General features: G+C 37.1%; 1 protein-coding gene across 1 annotated transcript in view; it reads right to left on the bottom strand.

The window, feature by feature from the left end:
- The window catches only part of CNOT10 (CCR4-NOT transcription complex subunit 10), a 31,426-nt gene that overhangs the window by 3,857 nt on the left and 2,248 nt on the right, over nt 1–25,321 (bottom strand). Inside the window, exons 2-15 of the mRNA XM_079301220.1 lie at nt 21,900–21,991; nt 19,397–19,558; nt 18,743–18,893; nt 17,613–17,758; nt 16,662–16,748; nt 15,873–15,956; nt 14,988–15,105; nt 13,995–14,144; nt 12,584–12,786; nt 9,875–9,996; nt 9,077–9,253; nt 6,416–6,496; nt 1,705–1,818; nt 248–378 (exon numbers count right to left, since the gene is read on the bottom strand). Coding sequence (XP_079157346.1) covers nt 248–378; nt 1,705–1,818; nt 6,416–6,496; nt 9,077–9,253; nt 9,875–9,996; nt 12,584–12,786; nt 13,995–14,144; nt 14,988–15,105; nt 15,873–15,956; nt 16,662–16,748; nt 17,613–17,758; nt 18,743–18,893; nt 19,397–19,558; nt 21,900–21,991 — 1,818 coding nt within the window. The remainder of the gene's footprint in view (nt 1–247; nt 379–1,704; nt 1,819–6,415; nt 6,497–9,076; nt 9,254–9,874; nt 9,997–12,583; nt 12,787–13,994; nt 14,145–14,987; nt 15,106–15,872; nt 15,957–16,661; nt 16,749–17,612; nt 17,759–18,742; nt 18,894–19,396; nt 19,559–21,899; nt 21,992–25,321) is intronic.

The following is a 25,321-nucleotide window of genomic DNA, read 5'->3' as shown; positions in this document are numbered from 1 at the left end:
CAGTCAAATTAATGATACAGAATTAACCACCTCATAGGAATGACAAACAAGGAAAAGACACACCAAACACAAAGCCAGGAAAACACAAACAACAACACAAACACAAACTACAACCACCCCCACCCTGCAATAACCTACAGGTCTTAAAACAAAATGTCTTAATCATCACTATATTTGTGTCTACAAAGTTACAGCAGGAAGGCAGTTGAAAGCATAACCAGTTATAATGAAGTGGGGATGCATTAACCTTGATCCTGCTCATTTGAAGAGATCCCAAGGGAAACATCAGTGACATTCTCGGGGTTCAAGTGAGTGATGGCATCAGATATTCTGTCTAGAGAGATGAGAGCTTCTGCTGCATACAAATGCCCGAGAAACCTACAATACCAAAGGGTCAAGGGTACAAATGTCAGCACAGCAATCCCCACAGTTTGTTATGTGAGACAAACAATGTAGTTTTTAATGTGAGCACATGGGAACTATTACTGGGAACACTTGCAGGGAAGTTAACTTTCTCATAAGGTATTGTCATAATACCCAGTTCTGCTTTTAGGTACCAAAGTTATAAAAAAAATTCCCACCTGAATACTGACAATTCATCCATGCACATCCATTCCACAGAGAAAGTACTTTGGTGGGGCTTTATTCAGAGAATTATAAAAGTCACCCCAGAATATGGATATATTTACAATTTAAAGTTACATTATTTTACATTTAATAAAAATAAAGCACCTATTTTCCTGGGACCAAGAGAGACACCTCCTTGTCTTTGCAAAAGACTGTTATTTAGCATTTCCTTCATCACATAACAGTAACACAAAATTAAGTGTTACCTTGCAAACTCCTCAAAGATCTTGCTAATACAATGACTGTGTGAAAGGATGAGCTCCTGCAGTACTGTGAAAAACAGGAGCCAAAGAATTTAATTGGCATGAACCAGTTTAGAGCATGGTGTCAGCATATAAAAATAAGTACGAGCTACCTTGCCTTCCACAAGTACATTACCAGTTCTGAAAAACATTACCAGTGTAAAAACCTCTGCTATACTTTATCCTGTGCATAAATGCACAGTGTCAGAAATATAGGACTTTTTTGAATCTGTACAGCTGTATGAGAATTGGTGGGTAGAAAAAGAATGCACTTTGAATATTCTTCCAAAAAATACAGTACCAAATGAGAAGTGAACAAGAGAAACTGAAGACTGGAACCTACATAAGCAGCAGTAGCAGGTGAAGTGATGGTCCTGCACACACAGGATCTGTTACCCTGAGTGACTGAGCAAACCTTCTCCTCTGAGGCTGTAGTTTCATAAGAAACCTTTCAGCTGCCTGGGTTTGGGCTGTTAGCTACCCACAGCTGCACATCCCTGCCCCTTGTGCTGTGCCAAGCATGGGCAAACCCACAGTGAATCATGACAGAGACCTGATGGTCCTGCTGCTGCATGGGACCCAGAGCTGCAGAAACAGTGACAAAAGCAGCGATTGATTCCAAATTGTGTGGAATTCATACACAAAGGAAGGAATTCATGTTCCTGTGTGTCAATGGACATATAGTCAGGGCTCCAACAAGAACAGGAGCAGGCCAAGCAATTCTTTGCATCAAACACAGATTTGGCAAGCAACTACAGACATTGGAAGCTTCAACTCAGAAATCTTCAGCAAAAAAACAGGGCTGAGAAAGAAGAAATTATCCCATCAGACTTACTTAAGAGACCCTGAGAGCTTTGGTTGCTGCAGAAGTTTATCTGCATGATTCAATGCCATAAGGTTATCCCCCAAAGCCAGAGCCACGTAAGCACTACACGCCAGGATCGAGCACCTGGAAGGAAACAGACCAAAAAAGAGGGGAGGGGGAGAGAACCAATATGTTAAATGAAGAATTCCGTGATTCCAAATACACCTGTTAAATTTTCTTTCCTATTTACTGCTAAAGAAATAAATCAAACTTTCAGTAATGACTTCCCATCTATCTAGGAAGTAAAAGAGTTAGTTTTCATTATTTATGGGCTCAATTGAACAACCAATATAAACCAAGAATCGCCATGGTATGCTCAGTAAGATTTTGTAGTTTTCATCATAAATAAAAAAGGATGAACTTCACCATGTGTCATTTTCTCACGGACATTTTCCCTTTCTCACACTCTTGTTACTGGTCTTGCCTCGGACTCTAATCTGTACCCCTCTGCCCTCACCTTCTGTTGCAGAGAAGATTTCTAGATTGCTATAAGACACACAGTAGCTATCAATTAAGCTGTAGCACATTTCACTCTTCTACTGTACAATGCCTGCACATAGGGAGACAAACATTGGAGAATTTGGCATTTCCAGTTTTGTGTTCAATTGAGGGCTGTAACCCAGTGCAAAGACTGACTGATCCATGGCATTTTGTTGCCATCACAGACGTGCTTATCTTTCCAAAACCAGAAAATCTCTGGCAGTTCATTTAATGAAATCTGAACTACTCACATTTTCCATCTTCAAACAATAACCCCACATCAGGACGCCATCATTAGGCCAAGCTTCACACTTTGTAATAACTGCCCCCCTCTCCAAACACGCTTCTTGGGGATATTTTCCACTTGGTGAAACATCATTCAGTGCAGGCTGCCTTGTCCTCAGGGCACAAGCACTGCCCACGACGCCCTGCTGTGAGCAGGACTCTGTTCTCCTCCGGGAGGACAAGTGGATGCTCTGAGCAGGGTCCCACGTTGGGAGCGATGGGAGGAGAGCCGCCGGCTCTCCCGCTGGTAGGCGGGCTATTATTGCGCCAACCTTCTGGCAACTGTCAAGCCTGCTTTTGGTCCAGCAGTAAGTCATGTAATTCATGGCAGGGCCTGGGGTGCCTTTATTCCCCTTTCCCAGGAGGCATGCTCCTTAATTATGCGTAAGCAGGATAAGAAACTTCTCCAGTGTTTCCCCCTACCCCCCACTTCCTCTCCACTGTGCCCAGATGTCACATCAAATCTGAACACATACAAAAGCTTGAGAGAAGGAGAGGAAAGCTTCCCCAGCTCAAATCCCAAACCTAAAATATTTCTGAAAGGTTGTGACTGGGGAGTGGGATGGAATGGGAAAACAAAATCTCTGCAATAACAGCCTGCTTCTAACTAACCTCTTTTTGTCTCTGCCTTGAGGAAGTACAGCTTTAAAATCAGCAGAGATGCCGAGTGTCACCAGCAAAATACCCTTAGACAAGCCAGGGCCTGCAGAGTTGGTTGTTACTGCCCTTCCCATCAATGTGTCTTACATTTCCCACAACTTTTTTAAAGCCTGTTTTTATTTCTGCACGTGTAAATTCAAACACAACACATGCCCCAATCACACAACAGGATGAAACCTACTCCTCTGCTATAAGCGCTAGTCATGGTTTGGGCCACGTAAGAGCTGGCAAAAGCCTTCATCAACAGCCATCTAAGGAGGCAAATATTCAGGTTTCCTCCCCTGCAGTTGCGTTCTTGCAGTTGGATCCATTGTTGAGCTGGCTGAACCAAACGCTCAGGAGAGCTGACAGCCAACCGGAGCAGAAGAATTGCACCACAAGGGAAAAGACAAACTAGTTTTTCACCCCGGTCAGGATTCTGACAGAACTCCACAGGTCGCCTTTGAGCACGGCAGACTTCCAGCATCACCGAGCCTCCACATGCCCTAAATAAAACTGCCTTTGCACTAGGAAAAAGAAAAATGTTTTTTTAAACTGCCAGATTATGTCAAACAGCCTCTTGTGTAGGTCTAGGCAACAGGATTTGTCAGCCCACACAGACTGTAAGTTTACGGAACCCAAACTCCACATCTGACTGGCCTTATTTCTCAGGGAAATGGCAAGTCAGAGCAAATCCAAATCCTCAAAACTTAGTATGAAGGTACCAAAAATGACATTTCTAAACCATTAAGAGAACATCAGTAATCTGAAACAATTTCAAATAGCTAAGCCAAACAATGGGTACAAACTATCTACTTTTTATGTTTCAACACAGGCAAACAATACAAAATACTAAGAAATACAGAATGCAAAATGTGCAAACCAGCAAAGGGGAGATGGGGGAAGAACTACACAGTGGCCAAGAGTGAGGAAGAAGAGAGTGAAACAGCTATGGGTGATAATCACTGTGAGCTTCTAGTATTGTGACAGGGCCAAACAGACCACTCAATGATTAACTGAATAACTGAGGTAAAACTGGGTAAGTGTGGAGAAAACAAATGATCAAATTATTCCTTTTTCTCTATCTGCTTGGATGGGGAAAATCAAGGTTCTCACATAAGTCTAGGGAGAAAGACTACAACAAGGAGTGTTGCCTGTCCATCTCAACTTCTCCAATAAAATTCACAAAATTTTCCCAATGTAGCACTGTGGTCTACCAGAACTTCTTTTCTCTTGATGTATCCAAACACAGTTAGGTGGCTGTGGTGTGTGGAACATACCACTGCCTGAGAGCAGAGAGGGGAATTGGCTTGTCCAAGGATGAGAAGAAGCGAGGAAAATAATTTAGGAGAAACACAGAAGAAAAATCTGGAGTTTCTACTTCCAATGCATAAATTCTTAGCAATGACTGGTATCCTCAGACTTCTGCTTGTTGCTTTTAAAACCCTGCAATTGAATTACTGCTAATTAGGAGAATAATCCACTCAACCAATCCGTGCAGAAGAATCAAACAATATATAGGACAGGTAAACCTTTCCTAGATATTTTTAGCTTTTAAAAACTGTTCAGGGGCAAAGGTAAGTCAGGCATTTTGAACTCTTACAAGGAGGCACAACTGTAGAAAATCATATGAAAAAAGCAATCACAGTCCCTTTCCAGTTCTAGAAGCAATAGAAGTTTTCCAATTCAGTAACTTTCCAGGAAAAAACTAAACATATAACTTCCTTAGGATAATTCTTGACAACATCCAGGATTTTTTTTCCTTCATTTTTTCCAACTCAACAAGAATTTCAGTTTTCTCACTTAGTTCCTTAGTGAGCAAGGCTACAGGAATTTACTATTTACAATATAAATATACAAGACTACTATTTGAGTGTAGCATATTTTGCTAATCACATCTCTGGAAGCTTAAAAACAGTTTTCTAGAAATGTGTAGTCCTCTAGATTAAACCAAAGCAGGTAGTGAAAAAAAAAATATATATTAGTGCTTTCCCTTTCCTTATATGAAGTTATTTCCCAGAAGCAGCTCAATTCTTGCTGATCTGCTAAGTTTTTTTTGACATGTTGTCAGATTTCATCAGTAAATATCAACAGCTGATTGTGAAAGATAAGACTACATATTAAAAAAAAAAAAAAAAAAATCACAGAATGACACCATGTAATTTTGACATGTGGCAGCCACATTTTCAACAGTCAGGAGGAGAAAAAAACCCACAAGCAACCCACATTACTGTTTTAATCCAGCACATTCTATTTTCAAGTAGCATGCTCTTGTACCACTTCAGAATAAATAATCAAAGTCACCTCACAGATTCCTCCTGAAGTGCTTTTAAATGAGTACAAGAAGATTTGCTACATGTAGTGGAGCAAGGGAAAGGTTAAGCTGGTCATTATAAAACATAGGTTACCTGGGGTTAGGCTAAAATAGAATGTTTACCTAAGAGTTCAAGTGGGAAATTACTGTATGGTTTGTCCATAATGCAAACTTAAAACAGATTTCTTTGTTGAAAACAGGTGCAAGCTTTATAATAAGAGATTTTGAACAGGCTGGAAGTCACCTGAAATAATTAACATTGCCAGTAAATGGTAATCTTGTTGGGGAAAAGTAAAGAGGCTCCAGATAATATGATACTTATTTACACACATGAGTTATTCTATGAGAACACTCAGACTCCTGAACACACAGTTTAAGGATCTTTGAGAACACATAAGAAATCTACAGTGAAATTCTACCTGTTTCTCCATTGTGAGAAAGCAAAGGGCCCGGACAGAGGCATTTTTGCTTTCTATTTTATACAAACTATGGATTTATTCCTGCTGAAAGGAACACCATTCTCATATGTAAAAACAGCTACACTGATTTCCACTTTCATTTTTTCCACATCCAACAAGCATATAATATGGGGACTAAATTCCAACCTAGTCTTATTGTGGCTTTAAAGGGAAAGGTACTTACAGTAATTTCCATCCCCTTCCACCAGTGTCAATAGCCATTCTGTTTTAGATTTGTCCTTACAGGACTTGATATTCTCAGTTTTGCCCAATATATAATGCTAAACTTACAATACTGGTATCAAACAGACTGATCTACCTAAGCTGAAATTCTGGAGGGTTTCTATTTGTTCAGATTCAAAGTCCAGAAGAAAGGAAGCACACACATTTGAAAAAAAGATTACCAGCTGCAATTCAACATTGCAGGTACGTACAAAAAACCCCTAGGAGTCACATTTATAGAAGAGGTTTATTTAATGGTGGATATTTTATATTATTTACTTGCCTTAAATTCTCCAATTCCTGTTTCTTCAAAGGTGAAGAAGGAGGAGCTGCAATGAATTTATCCCCTTCGTGACTTTTATTGCTAGAATAAAAACAATTACTATAATAAATAATTTGAAAATTCTCAGTGTATTTATTCACTCCATTTAAATGAACATAAATTTTGCTGCCTATAATAGAGGGAGTTGAAATTATTCACAGATTGAGGCACATGCTCTTTTCCTAACCATTCTATTTGAGAAGGAAGAAGTGGGACACTTGCTGGAAAGGATTTGACTGACAGACCAAACAACCCACACCATTCTTCACAGCCTTGAGCTATTTTTGAAGTTCAGTGTAGGATAAGCATTTTTAACTGGAGGGATACAGAATTTGCTGCATTAGTAGCTTTTCTTCTTTTAGCCTGTAAGAAAAGCAGTAAACTAGTTTTCTCTCTGGACCTCTAAAAACTTGTTACATAAATATTCTAGAAAGGTAACCCACAAAGTGCTACAGCTTCCTTTAGACTTCTAGCTATCCTTTATTACAAAAATGTCTCTTTTTTAACTTTTTTTTTTTTCTAAATAAAATTCTACTTTCTTAAAATTACACCTTGTTTGTTTTTTTTTTTTTTTTTCGGGGAGCATTTGGGAAGTATTCATTCTCTTAAAGAAGCATGAAACTTCACCCTCCAATAAGCTGAAAGAACTTCCTTCTGGAATGGGAACTGAAGAGACAACTAATGGCTGTATCTTGGCAGAAAGAGACACCAAGGTCTAGAAAAAGATTTAAAAGAAAATTCAGAATTGAAACTGAAACTGTCCACTTAACAAGAACTTAATTCATGAGTTTCAGGTCTGTCTATTACAAATAGGTAAGGAAACTCCAACATTCAAAACATACAGCAGAAAACTCCAAGGAAATCCATACTCAATACTGCTGTAGAGTATTTACCTCATGCCTTTACCAAAAATTAGTTTAAAAAAATACCCTTAACCACTAAAAGCATTCACTGTTTTCTTGTGAATTAGAGAAGAATCTGCCTTAAGAGTCAGTTTGCTCAATTAGTGGGATTTGCTTTAAAACCATCCTGTTCAATTAGTGTGATTTTCTTCAAATGCCTTGTATGTTTTACTGTTCTCTCACAGAGGTTCCCTTGTCAGAAGGAACAAATCCTCAGAGAACTTTTCAGAATGTGACACAGAAATTCAAGAACAGCCTCCTTTGTTGGGTATTTTGAAATTGGCAATGAATACTGGGAGATATGAGGGAGTCTTTTCTTTAGCTTTTTTTCAGCTGAAGAAGCATCTGGTTTTGAAAGCAGAAGGTAGCAAAGGATCTTCCCACACAGGGCATGTTTTCCTTTCCTCACTCCTACAAAAATAAAGGAAAACCACCCCAATAGAACACAAAAAAGCTGTCTTGTCTGAGTAAGGGCCACCATTTTGTTTTCATCACTGCCCCTTAGTGAGCCTCTAAAGCTTCAAATCAAAGTCCCATTTAAACCAGAGAAGATTCACCTCAATAGACTGCATATATACTTGCCAGATAACCTCCAACCTTAGTAGAAGGAAAAAAAAAACCCTACAACAAACAACCAAACAAAAATAGAAACCCACAACCAACCCCTCCCCCCTATGGCTTTTATAAATCATTTTTGGTCATTTGACAAAGATAGATTATAATTGAAAACACAGGATTATAGAGAACAGCTTTCAAACATTGTTTTAACAGTAACAGCCACTGATCCCCAGCCAGTCTATCTGCAGACAGCCTCAGAATGTACAAGGGTGCACCTTATGCCTACACAACACAGCATGTGTGCAGTAATTCCTGCCTTGTGACAAATGGATCTTATCTTCTTAAGATTTATCTGTACTCAGGTCTGACAAAATCAGTGTGCTTTTTCATTACTCTCAAAGTAGCTCAAGTTCTACCACATACACTTTTTCCAGATGAGTTATTTTAACATTTCCCCTCAAAATGGTCTTTAATGAAAGTGCAGACTATGATCAAAAGTCCAGAATGTATGAGGTGATGCAATAAATTGAAACATCTTCAACATAATGTCTATCAATTGCTTTTTCTGAAACTTAATCAACAAAAATTATTTTTCTTGAATTCTTTTCTGCAAAATATGATTTATTAAGCAATAGCTCCATGCTGCTTTCCTACCTACTTTCCAACTCTAGTTTCTCATTTTAATGCCAACAACTAAGGCTGATGAATGTCAAATCTGATCATGGGGAAATGTTTACAGCTGAGTTTCCAGACATTCATATATATATTGAATCAAGTACACAGCGCACGTGCGCACACCCACAAAATCAGTGTAACATGTGAAACTTCACTTACAATTAGAGAAATACCAATATGCACAGCAGGAGGGTGTGGGAAAACATAACATTTGCAGCACAGAAAAAAAGATGGCCAAGGAAAAAAATAATTTCACTGTCTTAATTTAATAAAAGTTCTTAGGGACAGGAGGAATCAACTCAGTATTTTATTCTGAAATTAAAATATAAAATAGCTGAACAATTTCCTTGAACAGGTCAGCATTGCTAAGGGAATGTACAAATATGTTCTGTTTTTCTGCTGGCCAGACAAGATAAGTAGCAGACACAGACTGTCAGCCTAGAGTTACTCTGGACAAAAATAAAGGTTTATATTCAATTCTGTTTACCTGCATGCTTCACTGCTTTCAGTGTTTTCTGTATTTCCACCCAACTGATTACCAGTTTTAGATCCATTTTCCTGCTTGGGCTCCTGTTGATCTTCTGGCAGTAGCAGCAAGGCATTTCTTAGACAAATCGCTGCAAACTCCATGCTGGCTACAGGTATTGCTGAGGACTGCCCATCACTTAAAGAGACAGAATTTAACCAATAAGCAGCAATCCTACTAAATTAAAAATAAAAGCAGAGCTCCAGAACTATCTGAATGCAGAGAAAACTTCACCCTAAAAATATTAAATAATGTTTTAATATACCAAATTTAATTTATGAGGACAGAGTATCTTGTTATTTTTACATATTGAAATGTAAAATTGAAAATACATCAAGATGCCCAAATAGATTAAACCACATAATTTCTTGATTTCACTTACTAAAGTTTTAGGGCAGAGCAACTAGACTCTTCCTGCATTTTTCTAAAGTGGATTACTGAATATATATATATTCATTCATTAAGTGAGAAAAAGAGGACAGATTTAGCTAATTGAAAATAAAAATTTCAGATGAATAAATTTTAAGCTTTAATGCTCATCTTACTTAAAATAAACACGCACAGCTAAGCCCTCTGCTGGCTATCACAGAGGAAGCACAAAATTATGTTTAAGATTCACCAAGCATTTTAGCATGTCTCTCTCTTCACTGCATGAATGAACAGTTATTCAATGACAGTTTTAAAATCTCTGATAAACAGATATATATCCTTAACAAAGCTATAAAAACCAAATAAACAACCCATGGAAAACATACTCACTTATAAACAACATTCTGTATGGACTGAGATGCTAGGACTATCTTACGGTGGTAGCCTTGACCTACTATTGATTGCACAATTCCCTTTTTACTGGGAAGACCTTTAGTCTCTTGTTCTGATGTCTGAAAGGAAAAAGGAAAAAAAACCAGCTTAAATATCAAGGCTATTGAATGAGAGCTTGACAAAAGTGAAGGTTGAAAGAAGACCTTGAACCCTGCTAAAATATAAGAATAACGGATAATGTTTTAAATCTAAAGTACAATGAAGGATCAGGCACTTTCTATTGTCTTTGTATTGCAGAGGGGTTTTACTGCACACAGTATAAGCACAGATTAGTTCTGACAGCTTGTCTGATAGCCTACTGACCTAGTTTCTCCTCTGTTTTGAAAGCAAAAGAACAATGAACCAAGTCATATTAAAAGAACTGACAGGATATCTAAAAAGAAATAATTTGATCTGCCAAATAACATTCAGACTTGGCACTGTAATGCTTGCCATCCTCTCTCTGCTTACACAGCACTCAACACGCTCTTTGGAAAAGCTTCTCCAAAACTGTTCCACGGGGAGCACATAGCTGAACAACAATATATGCAAAGGTACATTACATTAAATTGTTTAATGGATTGTTGAGCATGCAGACACAATCTGGGGGTCAAATGAACTTAAAGTACCCTAATTGTTTGTCCCAAGAATTATCTTTACACCATGTTTACTGGGGTTTATTTGGCTGTTTTACCATGAGCCATCTTAACTTCATTGGTAAGTTTAGTGAGTGATGAAGAGTTGCAATTTTGCGAAAAAACTTATCCTAAATCTGGACTTTCAATAGTTATCACTTAAAAAAAAAAAAATCAGAATCTATTGTAAACATATTGACATAGTAGCATTTACTGCCAAATAAAAAATGCATATATATAGTTTGCATATGAAGCACCTATTTCAAAAAAGGTGTTTGAAAGGAATCTTCTTCCATTTATACTTTATTAACTAAAATTCTAAACTGGGTGAAAATTAGCTTCAGTGAAATTACTTTTCTGCATGGTGTTCAGAGCATAAATATGAATCCATGCTTAGATATAAAGGAATATTACTGCAAATTGAGTTACAAGATCAAATTAAACATATTATTGACTTCTGGGCCTCACTCGTCATGTTACAAATTAACAACTTAAAGACTTAGTCTTTAAGTTATTTTTAATATATATATCTTTTAATATTAATAACATTCAAAGTAAATTTTTTTTCCTTTTAGGATTACAAATTTAGGATTACAACAAGCCAGTTTTTTTAACATGAATTCAAGCTCTCTGGTACACCACACATCATCATAACTGTACAGGAAAAAAGCCTTAGGAACCTGGCATAATCTACTGTTTTGGCTAGTCTGCAGTAAATAGGAAAGTGCCCCAAAGGATTGGTATTTCCCTTTTCCAGACTACTAAACACTGTCCTTGTAAATGGAATCCTAGCTTTTGGATTTTTGCCACAGAACCTAAGCTAATTCACTGTCACATTCAGCTTTCCACTAGAGATGATCACATGTGTCTTCATTATCTCTGTGACGTGTACCCAGCAGGATTGATACAGAAAATTGCAAAATTAGTATGAAGAAAGCTGTTCTTCCTGCATTAGCTCTGTTTTATAAAACTCAGGCAATCTGACAAGTAGCACATACAGAGTCACAGCCAGTCCAGTTTTGACCCAGCACTCTTGAATCTTTAGTGCTCTGCCTCTGAAATCAGTATACAAGCAAACCTCTGCTATAAAGTAGTATCTTTCTTAAATTCTCCAAAATAGAAACACCAAAATATTGAGTACTATTCAAATTCCCAAGGGAAAAGTTATCAATTTTGTATTTGGATAGTGTGCACTAAATAAATGCACAGAGGCAGAAAAACTCAGAGAGGAAAAACAGAATTCAGGGGTGATGGGAAAATAAGAATGAATATGCGTATTTATTCAATTCATCCCACACATCCTGTGTAAGGAGTGAAATGGCCATACTGTGAGAATAACTGCATAGATCAAAAAATTACAGATTACATCATCACTCCCCCACACTTTAGGGGGTCAATTACAGTTTTACAGGGAATCAAGTACAGTGTTATCTTAATTTCACAGACATACTATTTAGGTGCAGTTTTTTCTTCTAAGAGCAAATGATCCTGTCCTCAGGCCTCTGAATTTTATCATATGGGTTTATCCTAACCATACATGGATCAGCAAGTTGAAAACAAGATGTGTCGGAGGATATGTAACATGCCTGCCATCAGCAGGCTTCCACCAACTTTTCCAGGAGAAGAAGGTGAAGACTTAGCAATTAGAGATTCAGTTTCCCAGCAGACATGATCCCAACAGCTTCAGGATGAAGGCTGATCTCAGCTTCCTCAGCTCTGTCACTTCCATGCTACCACACTACAAAGTCTCACCCTGCTTAATCTCTAGTGGACAATGAGTGAGGAAACAATGAAACTTCAGATGAGCTTTGGCTGCATGAAGAGAAAAAGACCACATGCAAAGAGCTCCCTTCACCTGTTGCAGCTCCAGACTAAACACATAAAAATACATACACACAAGAAATAATTGATCTGGATTTACAAAGGTGTTACAACATCAGGCCTTCAAAATACAAAGCTTAATTCTAGGTCTTAGTTCTACCTTTCTATAATCCCATGCCATTCTTTACAAGAATTTTCCAAAGCTACTTACCCCCTTATTGGCAGCAATGCAGCATTCTGCTATTCTCAGCCACAGACGAGGGTTTGAGTGATAAACCTGGACTGCCTCAATCAGGCATTCAAAGGCAGCTAAGGGCCTCCCAATATGCAAGAGCTGAATTCCACAGTTATAGAGCAACTCGTATCGTTTGTTAGTCAGTAGTGTACACATGGGTCTCCCTGAAAATTTTTTACCTGCAGAAAAGAATTACATCATATTGGATGTGCAGCTCAAGAAAGCACAAAACTCTATGAGGAAGAGGGAAGCTGTGAAGAACACCCCAAAGCTACCAAAATTCCCCCTCATTGCTGAAATCCACTAGCCTCCCTCTGTACATTTCTTTCATACCAAAACTGAATTCAAAGACAAATTAATTGCATTCTTAATAAAGACTGAAGTACATTAAATGCTAACCTCCTAGGTTCTCTATCACACAAGCTAAGTGTTATGCAATAATACTGAATCCCAGATTTGTGAGAATACACATCTACACACAGCACAGAGAATACAGATTCCAAATGAAAACCTCTTTGCTGCTAACAAGCATAAACCACTTTCTGTCTTCACATTAATACCTAAGGCTGCACTGAGGTCCAGGGGAGAAATAGGAAAAACAATAAAATGTCTCATGGCGAGTATATTTTAAAGAAAACAAGAAATGAAAGCAATTATATCTTCTTCATGAAATGATGAAGACTAAGTGAGGAGGCCATCTATAGTCAGACAGGAGAGGTCTCACATTCACAAGCCCTGGTCCTGCTCTCCAGGACAACACAGAAAGGCATAAACAATCCAGGGCAGGTCCTATACTGGACCTTGCTCCCACCAACAAGGAGGTGCTGGTTGGGACTGTGAAAGAGTGGAATTAAGGATCCTTAGGACAGCAAAAAGTATGCACAGCAAGCTCACTACACTGGACTTCATGCAAGTAGACTTAGGCATCTTTGGGGATCTGATTGGTACAGTACCATGGGATAAAGCCCTAAATGTAAGAGGAGCCCAAGAAAGCTGATTAATATTTAAAGATCATCTCTCCCAACTCAGGAGTGATGCATCTCAACAAAGAAGTCAGGCAAAAATACCAGGAGGCCTCCTTTTTTGTTATACCTCCCTAACTGATGGACAAAGTCTATAAAAGAGAGAGAAGTAATTGTCCCAGCACCATGGTACATCAAGAAAAACAAAAAGATAAAGAATATATTTCATCATCATCATGTATTTCTGGCAACAGTAACTATATTCTTACATCAGGTTATCATCAAAACTCTCACCCCTCTTACCCTGCTCTCCACCAAGAGATGGAAGGGGAATTTTGCTGATAATTATTCAAGCCTTCTGTTCTCTGTTTCCTAGATTTGCCAACCCTTCTTCCACCCACCATCTGTTTCAATCTCTTGCTTACCTGGATCCGAGCTGCCCGTTCCCAGCTGTGCACATGCATTATCATTTTCTTGCAAGGCTTTTTTAAAGTAAAAAATTCCTAAATTGTGCTTTCCCATTGCAAAGTGGATGCAGCCAAGATTGTTCCAGAACATACACCTTAAGCATTCACCTGACAGAACAACAAAAGATCATTTTCAGAAAGTGAAAATTGTTGCTAAGCCCATGAAATGCTCCAAGCACTTCTCCATGGGTCAGCATATTATGGCAGCCTGTTAAAGATGTTTTTCAGTAAGATGTTCATGGATGATGTTGTAATACCTGATATGATGTACATATATATTTATGCCAACCTAAACATACAAGAAGGAAACACACTCTTCTTCATAAATATATGTTCAGGTAACACTGTGAGAGGTTCTTTTTAAATAATAAAGGACAAGAAATATTAAAATTTTCACTTATGTATGGTCACTAAAGTTTTACAGGGTTAACATAGATAATAAAGACAAATGAAAAAAAATCCCACCCTAAAAATACAAAAGAAAAAAAACCCACACCCTAAAAATTACTAAGTGAACATTATACTGTGCAAAAAAGCTAATTCAAAAAAGTTATGTTATGGTAGTTTAAAAAAATAAATTAAGTCATAAAGAGAACTTTAAGCATAAAAACTGCCAGAGGTGCTTCAACTCTAGATCTATTAAGTTGCCTTTTGTTTCATTTATTGATTAAAAAACTCAATTATGAGCCTTGCAAATATAAGACAGCTTCATAAATCTACTCTCACAGACAATCAAAAACTTCTGTAGAATAACATTCAATGAAAATCACCATGGTGTTATGTGAAAGACTACAAGAAGAAAGATGAAACACACACAGCACATAAACCCATGATTTTCAGGGCTGACAGTGTTTAGGATAAGTGTTTTAAGGGTATTAAAACTGATATCAACAAGTAGTCCTATAATACTAGACATTGAAGTACCTGCAGGATGAAGGGTTTTTATTTTACCTGTTTTCATGAAGCCTGGATGTTCAGCAATGTTGGCACTGTTCAAAAGTTTGACAGCTTTACGGTAATTGCCTCTCAAATACTCAAAATTGCTCTTAAGAAAGAGAGAAGGAGCTGACTGTGAAGGAGAAAACAATAATTAGTTATCTCTTGGTTGATGATTTCTACTACTAGTGTTATATCACTTCACAAACTTGCCTCTGCTGCCATTAAAAAAGCAATGGGTTTAGACCATATTACTTTTAAGAACTCTCTCATGAATTTTAGAGAACCCTGTCAGGAAATGGCCAAGAGCATAGGATTTCTAACCTGTCCTCTAACACCTTTCTCCCCACACTTCCCCTCCCAGAGTTCCTCATAGGCTGCAATCTTCCTGGTCTTCCAACAGAGACCTCATGACCCAGAAGGTTTTCTGTAACAAGCCATAAGCCTCCAAAAATGTCAACAAAAAACAAACCAAAAAAACCCAAACAAAAAAACAAAGACACCAAAACAAACCAAAAATTGACCACATATCCCAGAATTAATCTTTTATGAACTGGTTTAAACTACCAATTACATCAAAGTTTGTAATATGCATAACATCTACAGTAAACTAAAACTTATTTCATTTCAATTAAAAGAATGCTGAACCTGTTTATTATATAGTTTCACTGTTATTTTGGCACCACAAAGCATATTTTTTTAGCAACTGAAAACAGCACAAATAAGAAATTCCTACATTAATTACATTTGCAGAGATGACAAACCCAACTGATTACATAAAGAATTACTTCACACATCCACCCTCAATAAGACTTGTTTTTGTAAAGAACATTAACAAATTCAATTTTAAGACAGAGAACACATCTAGATTTGAAAAACAATAGTCTTAAGAATACTTACATTCCCAGCTGTATTCATAACTGACTTGATCTCCCTTTTGCATGCTTTTAATGACTTCATCTGGATATAGGCTCTCACCTTATACTGTTAAAAATTATATTTGTTAAATAATATACAATAATTTCAGCAGGTTGGCAAGACAAATTGCATCTAGACATTTACTGCAGAATATTTTATATACATCTTTAAAATAGGAAGCAAAAAGCTATTAAAAAATCTTCACAAAAAAGATATTCTATTCAGACTTTAAACACCATATTTAGAGGATTTGTATTTACAATAAATAGATGAACATTTTGTTCAATGGCCAACAGCTGCTCTATATTCAAACAGATAGCAGCACTTAAATTGACAAATTAATTAAAATAATCTAACATATTAATCACAGACATTTACCTACTAAACTGAAAACATCAGTAAGTGGATGCTAATAGAGAAGCATTCTGATTCTTTGCATATTTTTCAACAGAACTGCACAGTGAAATAAAAGCTCAGCTGATTTAGACTGTTGGAGGTTGAACAGACAAATTCAATGCAGCAAACTGCCATTTAAAGAAATCTTTATAACACACAGGGACTGAAATGCTGGTGGCAGGCAGGATGTTAGGTCAGTTTTTCCTGTACATGTACTTAGAAAAAGGAAGACTTAGATAATTTCATTGTTTTGCTTTAAAGCAAGGAGAGAGAAAGCATCATAATTTGGGCTTAACTAGTTTTGAAGGAGATGACACTCAGATTTAGAAAACCCTTGAAGTAATATTGCTGTACAAATAACATGCAGACCCTTACCTGATGTATCTTAGATTTAGCAACTTCTATTAAAGCTCCACTTTCAGCTTTTTGATTCGAGGAATCTTTACTGGTATTATTACCTGACTGTCAAACAAAAAAAGGAAGCATTACTGTTAGTCACCTTTTAAATTCAGTTGACAGATTCAACTCACATGAAGAAAAGTATTTAATAGTATTAATAATAATACAGTTTTGAGTATTTAATATGAAAATACACATATTCCACCAGAAACTAACTTCAGCTTAACAATCAAAATCCATGAACTACACCAGCCTATGAAGAGCTGAATTTTGTACTAATATTAGTGTTACACTAATATGTTGCCCTACAGTTAAGAAGAATTCTTTTACCTAGAATGACTACATGCACATTCTAGAGTACCTCTTTAATACTTCCTCAGTAGAATTACTATACCTACAGAATATTTTATCTTAAGTGTGATACCCATCAACAGGAAAACACTGAAATGCCCTATCTTCACTTCCAAGCCACCACTGATTCTACTGATTTTTCCAAAAAAGTACATGAAAGATTTCATTTGAAAGTGTGCCTCATACTTTCAGATACTACAAAAACCAGATACTTAATTTCCCATTCTATGTTATGCAACTGTAGTTCCTCTGACACTGACTTCCCTTTCAAATTTAGGGTCTCATATGGTCATAATCAAAGACAAACAGTATTTGACCCTGGAGACAACTGTCCTCCCAATGCAAGTCTCTGACTGAAGAAAGACATCTTAGCTCCCTGGAGTAAGAGAAAAGAGAGTGAATAAATGGCTACCACACACAATTAACTCAGTTACTAACATATTTAAGCTGCTGTCTATAGTTACAAGTGATCTAACATAATTTATAATTCACAAGTATTTTAAGATACTCATTTTGGATTGAGCTAAAGTATACTTCTGATAAAGAAGAATGGCATTTGTATGATTTTAAACTTACCTCATTTTTTCCATTCTTGCTATTATTGTTGCCTTGTGAAATCATTTTTTCCAAAACAGCGAGCAGATGCAAGGCTTTCTCAGCTTGGTAAGTTAACAGGTATAAGTCTACAAGCAAGAAGCACACAGCCTGGGCAAACTTCTCTTCTGTGAAAAGCAAAGAAGAAAAAATTGTTTTAGAACTCTAGTATCAATCCCTCAAAATGTGGGCGGAAAAAAAAATTACTATAAAGCGTCATCTATGCAGCATTTTGAGAAAAATCAATATATTACATAAGAAAAAATAATATCCATCCCACAGCTAAGTACATACTTAAAAGAAAGCTTGTTCATTCAAATGGCATCAGGATAAAGGTAGAGACTAAAGACAGCTTAACATGTACTTCATGTTCATAGGTTCTGAGAACTGATCTAAGCAGATCAGCACCAAAGAAGCAGCATTTAAACAGACAGAGCCACATGCAGATGTAGAATCCCACAGAAATCAAGAAAATTCTGTACAAACACATCCCTGTTTAGCTGACTTCACAAAGTAAGTCCCAGTTATGCACGTCAAAAACTGGGAGGAATTGAAGCATAAACACAGTAGCTTTTACTTAATTTACTGAGACTCACACATCCTTCAGCCTTCTCACTTCTAACATTTAATGAGGACTAAGAAATTATTTCATTTCGTATGGTAATTCCACTACAGAAGGTATCACAGCTCATAAAAGTTGCAGACTTTGTATTCAGACATAAGCACATACAATTATGTATTACCTAATAAAGGTATTTCAAAATGAGTGCTGTGAAACACACACCCACCTGTACAGTTGCATGATGACTCAAAACATTAGATTTAAAATAATTTCATTAGCCTGTACATATTATTTATATAAATACCTTTTCAAGTTGAAAAAAATCCATTTCAGTTTCATAGCACTTGTCTGCTAAAGCTCTCTGAAGCACCTTCCCCCAAATTCATTTGTTGTCCTTCATGTAAGTGAAATGTATTCTTCATTCCAAACCCTAACTAATTTCTTAAAACCATATTAGACAAATTACAGATCATTTGTCTGATAGTGAAAAAGACTGAATTATCTTTCTCCAGTTCTTGAATGAGCAAGATCCCTCTTTCTGCCTACATACCAAAAGGCTCTATGAACTGGTACAGCTTCTCCCCAACAGATATAGCTTCAGTATACTGACGCAGATGGTACAGGATAACAGCTTGATTGTAGTACAACATACTGTTCTCAACATCATCCAAACCATCCATTTCTTCAACAACAGAATGAACCTGAAAAAAACCCACTCATTTAATTACACTTTCAGTACCTATGATTTTAAAATACCAGGTATTTAAAAAGAAAAATGTCCAAAGCTATGAATTTCTCTTAAGGTACATTATAACTTACTGACCTAATAAACTTCACTGTTGTTGAACATCAACACAGCAAAAAAACCATACAATGAAATAGAAAGTCAATTGAGTAGTAAAGTATTATTTTCATTTTTCTATTATTTCACAAACTATTCCATATAAAGGAACTTTCTACTGAAAGAATATAGCAGGTCCTCCTACTGTTATAATCTCAGACCAAGTTCAACAATAGTTAAAAATACAACTAGAAAACTGTCCTACAAGATTAAACTGACACAGATGTTTAAAAGTAATGGTAATTTCTTATTTTATTAAATCTACAGGACAAGGAGCTGAAGTTTTACTCCTACTTCACTGAAAGATCCTACTACTATTAACAGTGCCCAAAATCAGATACCATGTCAATGCAGTTGCATTACCTGGTTTTTCAGCTGGTTAAGGGTTTGTCTCAAATTGTCTGTCGTAGTCTGATTACTTTTACAGAACTCTGCAACAGCAGTATTCAAAGTTATTTTGTAGTCATCTTTATTTATGTCTTGAAGGGTATTTAGGTGTTGTAAACAAGCATCATAGTTTCCAGCCTGTAAATTGCACACATAGCAGAAGCACGCATTAGAAGAGACAGTCTTCCCTTTATCAATACAAGTGAACACATACTTTATTATTTATGCAGATTACCATGGATGAGAAGCAAGTCTAAATGTTGAAGCCATATCCAAACTTCAAAAACAATTTGGTGGAATAAGGACAAATTAAGCAGCTGGTTATTATTAACAGATGTTCCCATGAAAAGTGTTATTCTCATTTCTCTTATCATGTTAAGTTTCAAGACCCTGTTTCCTCACTTTCCATAATCTTTCCCTATTTCATGAACAGTGAGCAGACACAGTTGCTTACACAAGTTTCAGCCCAAAATTTTATGTTCAGTCTTCAGTTCATCTGAATATATAGAGATTTACAACTTGAACTATGGAAGTTAGCTCAAGAGAGATGGGAAAAATAAAGTGTTGCTTTCCTAGAATAGATTTAAAAAACATTTTTACATGCCCAAAAAAACTAGAAGCCAAGCATGATGCTCCACTGATGTGTGATTTAACAGAAAAATCCCTTTCTTTGACCAGACAGATAAGCAGGTGCATTTCCATCTCTGTCAATGGCTCACACCCAAAAGCTAAGCTCTTGAGTACCACCCTACACTCACTCCTCCTTTTCAGGTGCTGTTCTTCAGAGCTTCTCCCAGACTCCTGAGTAACCTCATATTAAGGGCAGAATACAACAGAGAAGAGCTCTGGGGTCCTTCTGCTCTTCCCAGAAAGTTGCCATTCTGCAGCTCCTTGCCATGGAACCATTCCAGCCCCTTCAGTCTGGCAGGCAGACACAGTTATACAACATAGCGAGATGTAGCAGGACATTGACACATTTTCACAACTCTAAGCATCAACTGCATGGATTGCCTTGTGATCATGTGCACAAACAGGAACCAGAAACTCAACTGCTGGCATGCTCTTCAGTTAAGACAGTTCATCTCCCAGTGATTGTCTTCCTGTGCTCACACTTGGAGCTTCTCTTCAGTCAGAGCTTTCAGGTCACAGCAACAAGGCTTTTAACTGTGGCTGGACTACAAACCTTGAATCTTTTGATGCTCAGTTTATTTTGTGATGTTTTTCATCATCTAACAGTCTTTTATGCCACTCTACTTGATCCTTTTAAGAATGTAATACTCAATTTTATAGGAATTCTGTCAAGACTGAAACTGGACTTGTAATATGATAAAGCAGCATGAGAGGCAGTCCACAGTGCTACATGGAGCTAATCAATAGCAAGAAATTGGCAAACGAGGCATCAAATAAATTCTGCTCACATCTGTTGCCACCTTACTCCATGAATTCAAGGAATTCTTAAAGCTAGAAAAAACCTGACAAGACAAACCAGATTCACTGGACCAGGATAAAAGTAAAGATGAAATCATTAGCAGATCAAAAGTATTTTAGGCATTTAGATGTGTGGGCAAGGTGGAAAACAAATGACTGTCATGTGTCTCTGGTTCTCAGGATCAAATGCCACTGATTAAAATGCTGTTGAAAAAGAGTAATTGAGCTAGACAGAATTCAAGAAGACATCAATGAACAACACAGCCTTAAGAACCAGCTACATGCACTTTATGTAACAAAATGAGTGAAACATAGAAGTACTGAGTGAAACATTGAAGCAAGAATCTCAAAAGACAACACTTAAATTCTTCCATGACCTATTTCACAAATTTAAAATGGAATTTAAACAGTAAGGCATTTTGGAGACAGAATACAATTGAAAGGAAAAGCAATTATACTTCCTGTCACACTGTGTAAAATCAGGAGGTAGTACAGAGAAAGAAATAAACTGAAAGACCTGGCACCTGAACTTTAACACAGAAGGAAAAAAAATCTTCCAAGAAACACAAAACAAGTAGTAGCTATTGCCTGTAGGTGTTAAGATTCAGAAATACGTTTTAATGCAAAGTGACAGGGCATTATACAACACTTTTTGTGAAAGTATATGCTAAAACACAAAATGTTTGTTTCATTTCTGTTTTTTAAATATATGAGGTTCCTTTAAACACACACCATTTTTAGCTTAATGTGATTAATATTTTGAGAGACCATGCTTCTTCTAATTAACTCATCATATAGCTTTTAAGGTTACTAAGTTTTGAGAATCAAGTTATTAAAAATGCTATTGTTCCACGTATCCTCTTCAGTCTTCTCAGATCACAACAGATAGAAAATAAAAATGCACATGCTCTCTTTACAACACAACTAGCACTACTTTTGAACATCCTCTTAATGCATTTGCTACTGCCTTGAGAAAACAGGAAAAACAGTTAAACATGTCCATTTAGCAGTAATGTGGTAGCTTAGAAGTCTCAGTTTGACTTTGTCTTACCTGAAAAGCTTGTAATGCACTGCTCGACAATTCCTTTTCCTGATCAGTAATCCCAGAAGTACCTGCTCCTTCATGTTTTTCAGTACCTTGATCTGTAAAGTGGACAGAAGATTACAACAAAGCTTACAAGTGTGATGATAGCTGTGCAGCTTAAAAACTATGTTTTTTCCAGTTCTCAAGGTCCTTCTTCAAATACAAGTAATTTTCCAGATAACTGTAGCAGCATCCCTACTACACTATCTATATCCCAAGTGCATCTCCTACCACAATATGTCAAGTTATTATATACTCCTAGTGAATTCCTCTACATAAAATGTAAATTACGGCACTCAATGAACAACCAAAGTCCTGTTAGTTAACTGACATCCCACACATTTTAGATTTCTCTTTAAAGCTGCAGCCATACACTAGGATTGTCTTATTTTGCTCAAAAGTGAAGGCCATGCATCGTGAAATATGTACCACAGTGGGTTAGATGAAAACCCACAAAAAATCAGTATAGTGCTTCCTAAACAACAAGCAAGGGATACTCTAGAGTGCAACAAAAACCAGAGTAAACACTGGAACTTTTCCACAGCTCCTTATTTTGGAAGAATATCTTCCCAAATAACAGGCTGCACTCGAACCATTGCTTTTAATAATCATTGTCAGAACTAATATATTTTTTCAGAAAACTTCTCTGTACTTTTGCATCCTTCAATATACTCCATCAAATGCTGTCTGGTGATTACATTGCAAGGCACAGGCACATGCTGCCTGTTCATTTTTCAGTCTCATTCCAATTCTTACAGATCTTCCTTTGAATCACCTCTCTTCCAAATGTGAGCAGGAGAAGTTTATTCTCCATCTTCCTCACATTTTTCCCAGAATCTTCTCCAGATCCTTCTCTTCTACTATACCCTTTTCCAGACTAAGACAAGAACAACATGTAGCAACTATGATGGTGGCTCCTTTATGCATTTATATAGCAATGTAATAAGGCTTTGCCTTCAACTTTGACATAGAATTCCTAATAATTTGTTTCAGTCACCATTGAGCATATTTTTCAGAAAGAAGGCTACTAAATCCTTTTGTCATCATGTAATTAAGAATTCAGTGAAGTTGCATCAAAAACCACAGTACAGACACTCAATTTCAAAGAAGCTGAAAAAATACCCCACTAAGCCCTTCCTTGTGCTGAAGACAAACTACTGAGAAAAAAATAAAACAATCAGGACACTGGAGAGAGTATTTCTAGTAGCATTCATTAATGTGCTAGAACATACAAAAATCATCCCGTGTTTTTGAAACAAAGACTTCATAAACCAGCAACGGTTTCTGCTTCTGCAGAAAATTACTTCTTGAATTTCACAGTGGAAGATCTGCTCTAACACACATTTTAGACTACATAGGCTTTGTAAACTCCATGTTTGCTTTCTTCTTCTCTATAATTAAGAGATACAAAGCAAACTCCGCTAATTTTGTTTTTGCTTCGAACAAATGAAAACATTTAGCTGTGAGATCCTCTGCAAAATCCATTCCCCATCATCACCAATATATCTGGATCTTCTACTACTGACTATGAAAATTTACAAATATAGGACAAACGACAATTGTGAGGGGCAGCCAAACTTCAGAAGATTCATCAAATAATATCCTCAGTAAGAACAAAACAGAATTAGCAATCTATTAAGTTTGTACCTGTTTCTGGGAAATAGTGTCCCAGCACTATTTAATAACACTATTGCCTCCTGCATTTGAGCAAGAATTGTAAATATTTGGTTGGGATTTTCATCCTGCATTAAGATGTTAACAAAATAGTGATTTTATAATCTCAACAAATCTTACACCATCAAAAGTAAGCCACTGTCATTTGGACAAAATTCAGGGTTCAGAAATTTCAGTACTCTGGAGGAAAAGATCCTCAAGGGCCTACACCTGCTATACATTGATCATCACCACTTGCACTGCCTTCTCCTTCAAAGGAAAGGCAGAAGAGGAATTTAAACCACAAAAAAAGCTCAGAACATTTCTGATGTGCCAAAAGCTTTCCACAGTGAAAGAGGAAAGGAACAGGAAGTACCTCAGCTTCAACCTAAATATAGCACAGGTCTGATTCCAGATCTAAACCTTGTGATTATACAGATGAACTGAAAGCTCTCACCCTCCAAGGACCTCTAGAACAGTAAAAAATAAGCAAATGCATCTCCCCTCAAACTTTTATGTTAACAGTGGCATTTTCTGCTTTACTTGCTCAGCATGCCTGACAGATTGTGCTGGTAAAGGTAACCACAGTGCAGAGCCTTGAGACTAAAGCTCTTGAAGCAGGTAACACTCAATCTGATCAGATACCTCGCACATAGATTTACCAAGCAGAGAGCTGTCAACTTCCCCATTTATTACTGATTACTGCCTTTATACCCAGTTTGTAAGACCAGAGTCTCAAAGGAATTCTGAAGTAAAATGTCATCAATGTGACAGATAAACCAAGAGACATTGGTCTTTTGTCTGCAATAATAAGTACACTTACATAGCTTGGTTGAATGTAATTCCTAAGGAAAAACCAGAACAGGTCTTCAAATTTCACTGTTTAAGATTGTTGATACATTAAACAAGCAAACACAAAACATAAAATGAAACTGGGCACTAACTACTTTAAGCAAAACCAGAGCTGTCTCTCTAATCCAATCAACTGCACCTACTACCACTCAGTACACAAAGTAGGTTTGTGAAACCTAAACTGGAAGCTTATCAAGAAAAAACTAAAATCCAGCTGATGTAGTTCACAGCATAGCTCCTTCCTTTGAAAAAAGCACAACAAGCCACTTTGGCTACTCTCTACCCTTTTTGTCCAAACACACCAGAAACTGTTAAAGACCTAAAAGCCACTCCAGTCTAATGTGATATGACATCTTTGTTTAGACTGGGATCTACTGCTGGTCTTTGCTACTAGAGATCCCTCTGAGAGGAGCCACCTGAAAGCTGGCTGGCACAAGATACTGAACAGAACCCACTAATTCCACTGAAGTGGCAGGGGTGGTGGGGAGGGAGTGCTCCTGTTCTCTTGGCTGCAAAGGGCTATCCCAGTGCTTGCAAATAAAACTTACTTCCACGTTCCTTGAAGCATTTGAAAGTGAAAAAGTGAGAAACTTGTTCCCTGGCAAAAGAAACAACGTAACTTGCTCACTTGGCCACTGAGACCTTGGACATTCTTGCAGAAGCACTTAGTGTGGGTAACACATGGCACACCAGACACCTCCAACATGTTCCCATCTGTACAACAGCCACAATTATCAGCTGAAATATCCAGAGCAGTGCAGATTCTCTGCTTCCCAAGTGAGGGAAATTGATATATCTCTGTAACTTAAATTTAAATATGGACCTGTTTGTTTAACTTTACATTTGTCCAACCTTTATGAGTACAGACCAACTCAAACTAAAAC

Source organism: Erithacus rubecula, assembly GCF_903797595.1.
Source record: "Erithacus rubecula genome assembly, chromosome: 3".
Classification (NCBI taxonomy): Eukaryota; Metazoa; Chordata; class Aves; order Passeriformes; family Muscicapidae; genus Erithacus; species Erithacus rubecula.
The sequence above is the reverse complement of the archived record's forward strand: the minus strand, read 5'-3'. Positions and strand labels throughout refer to the sequence as shown.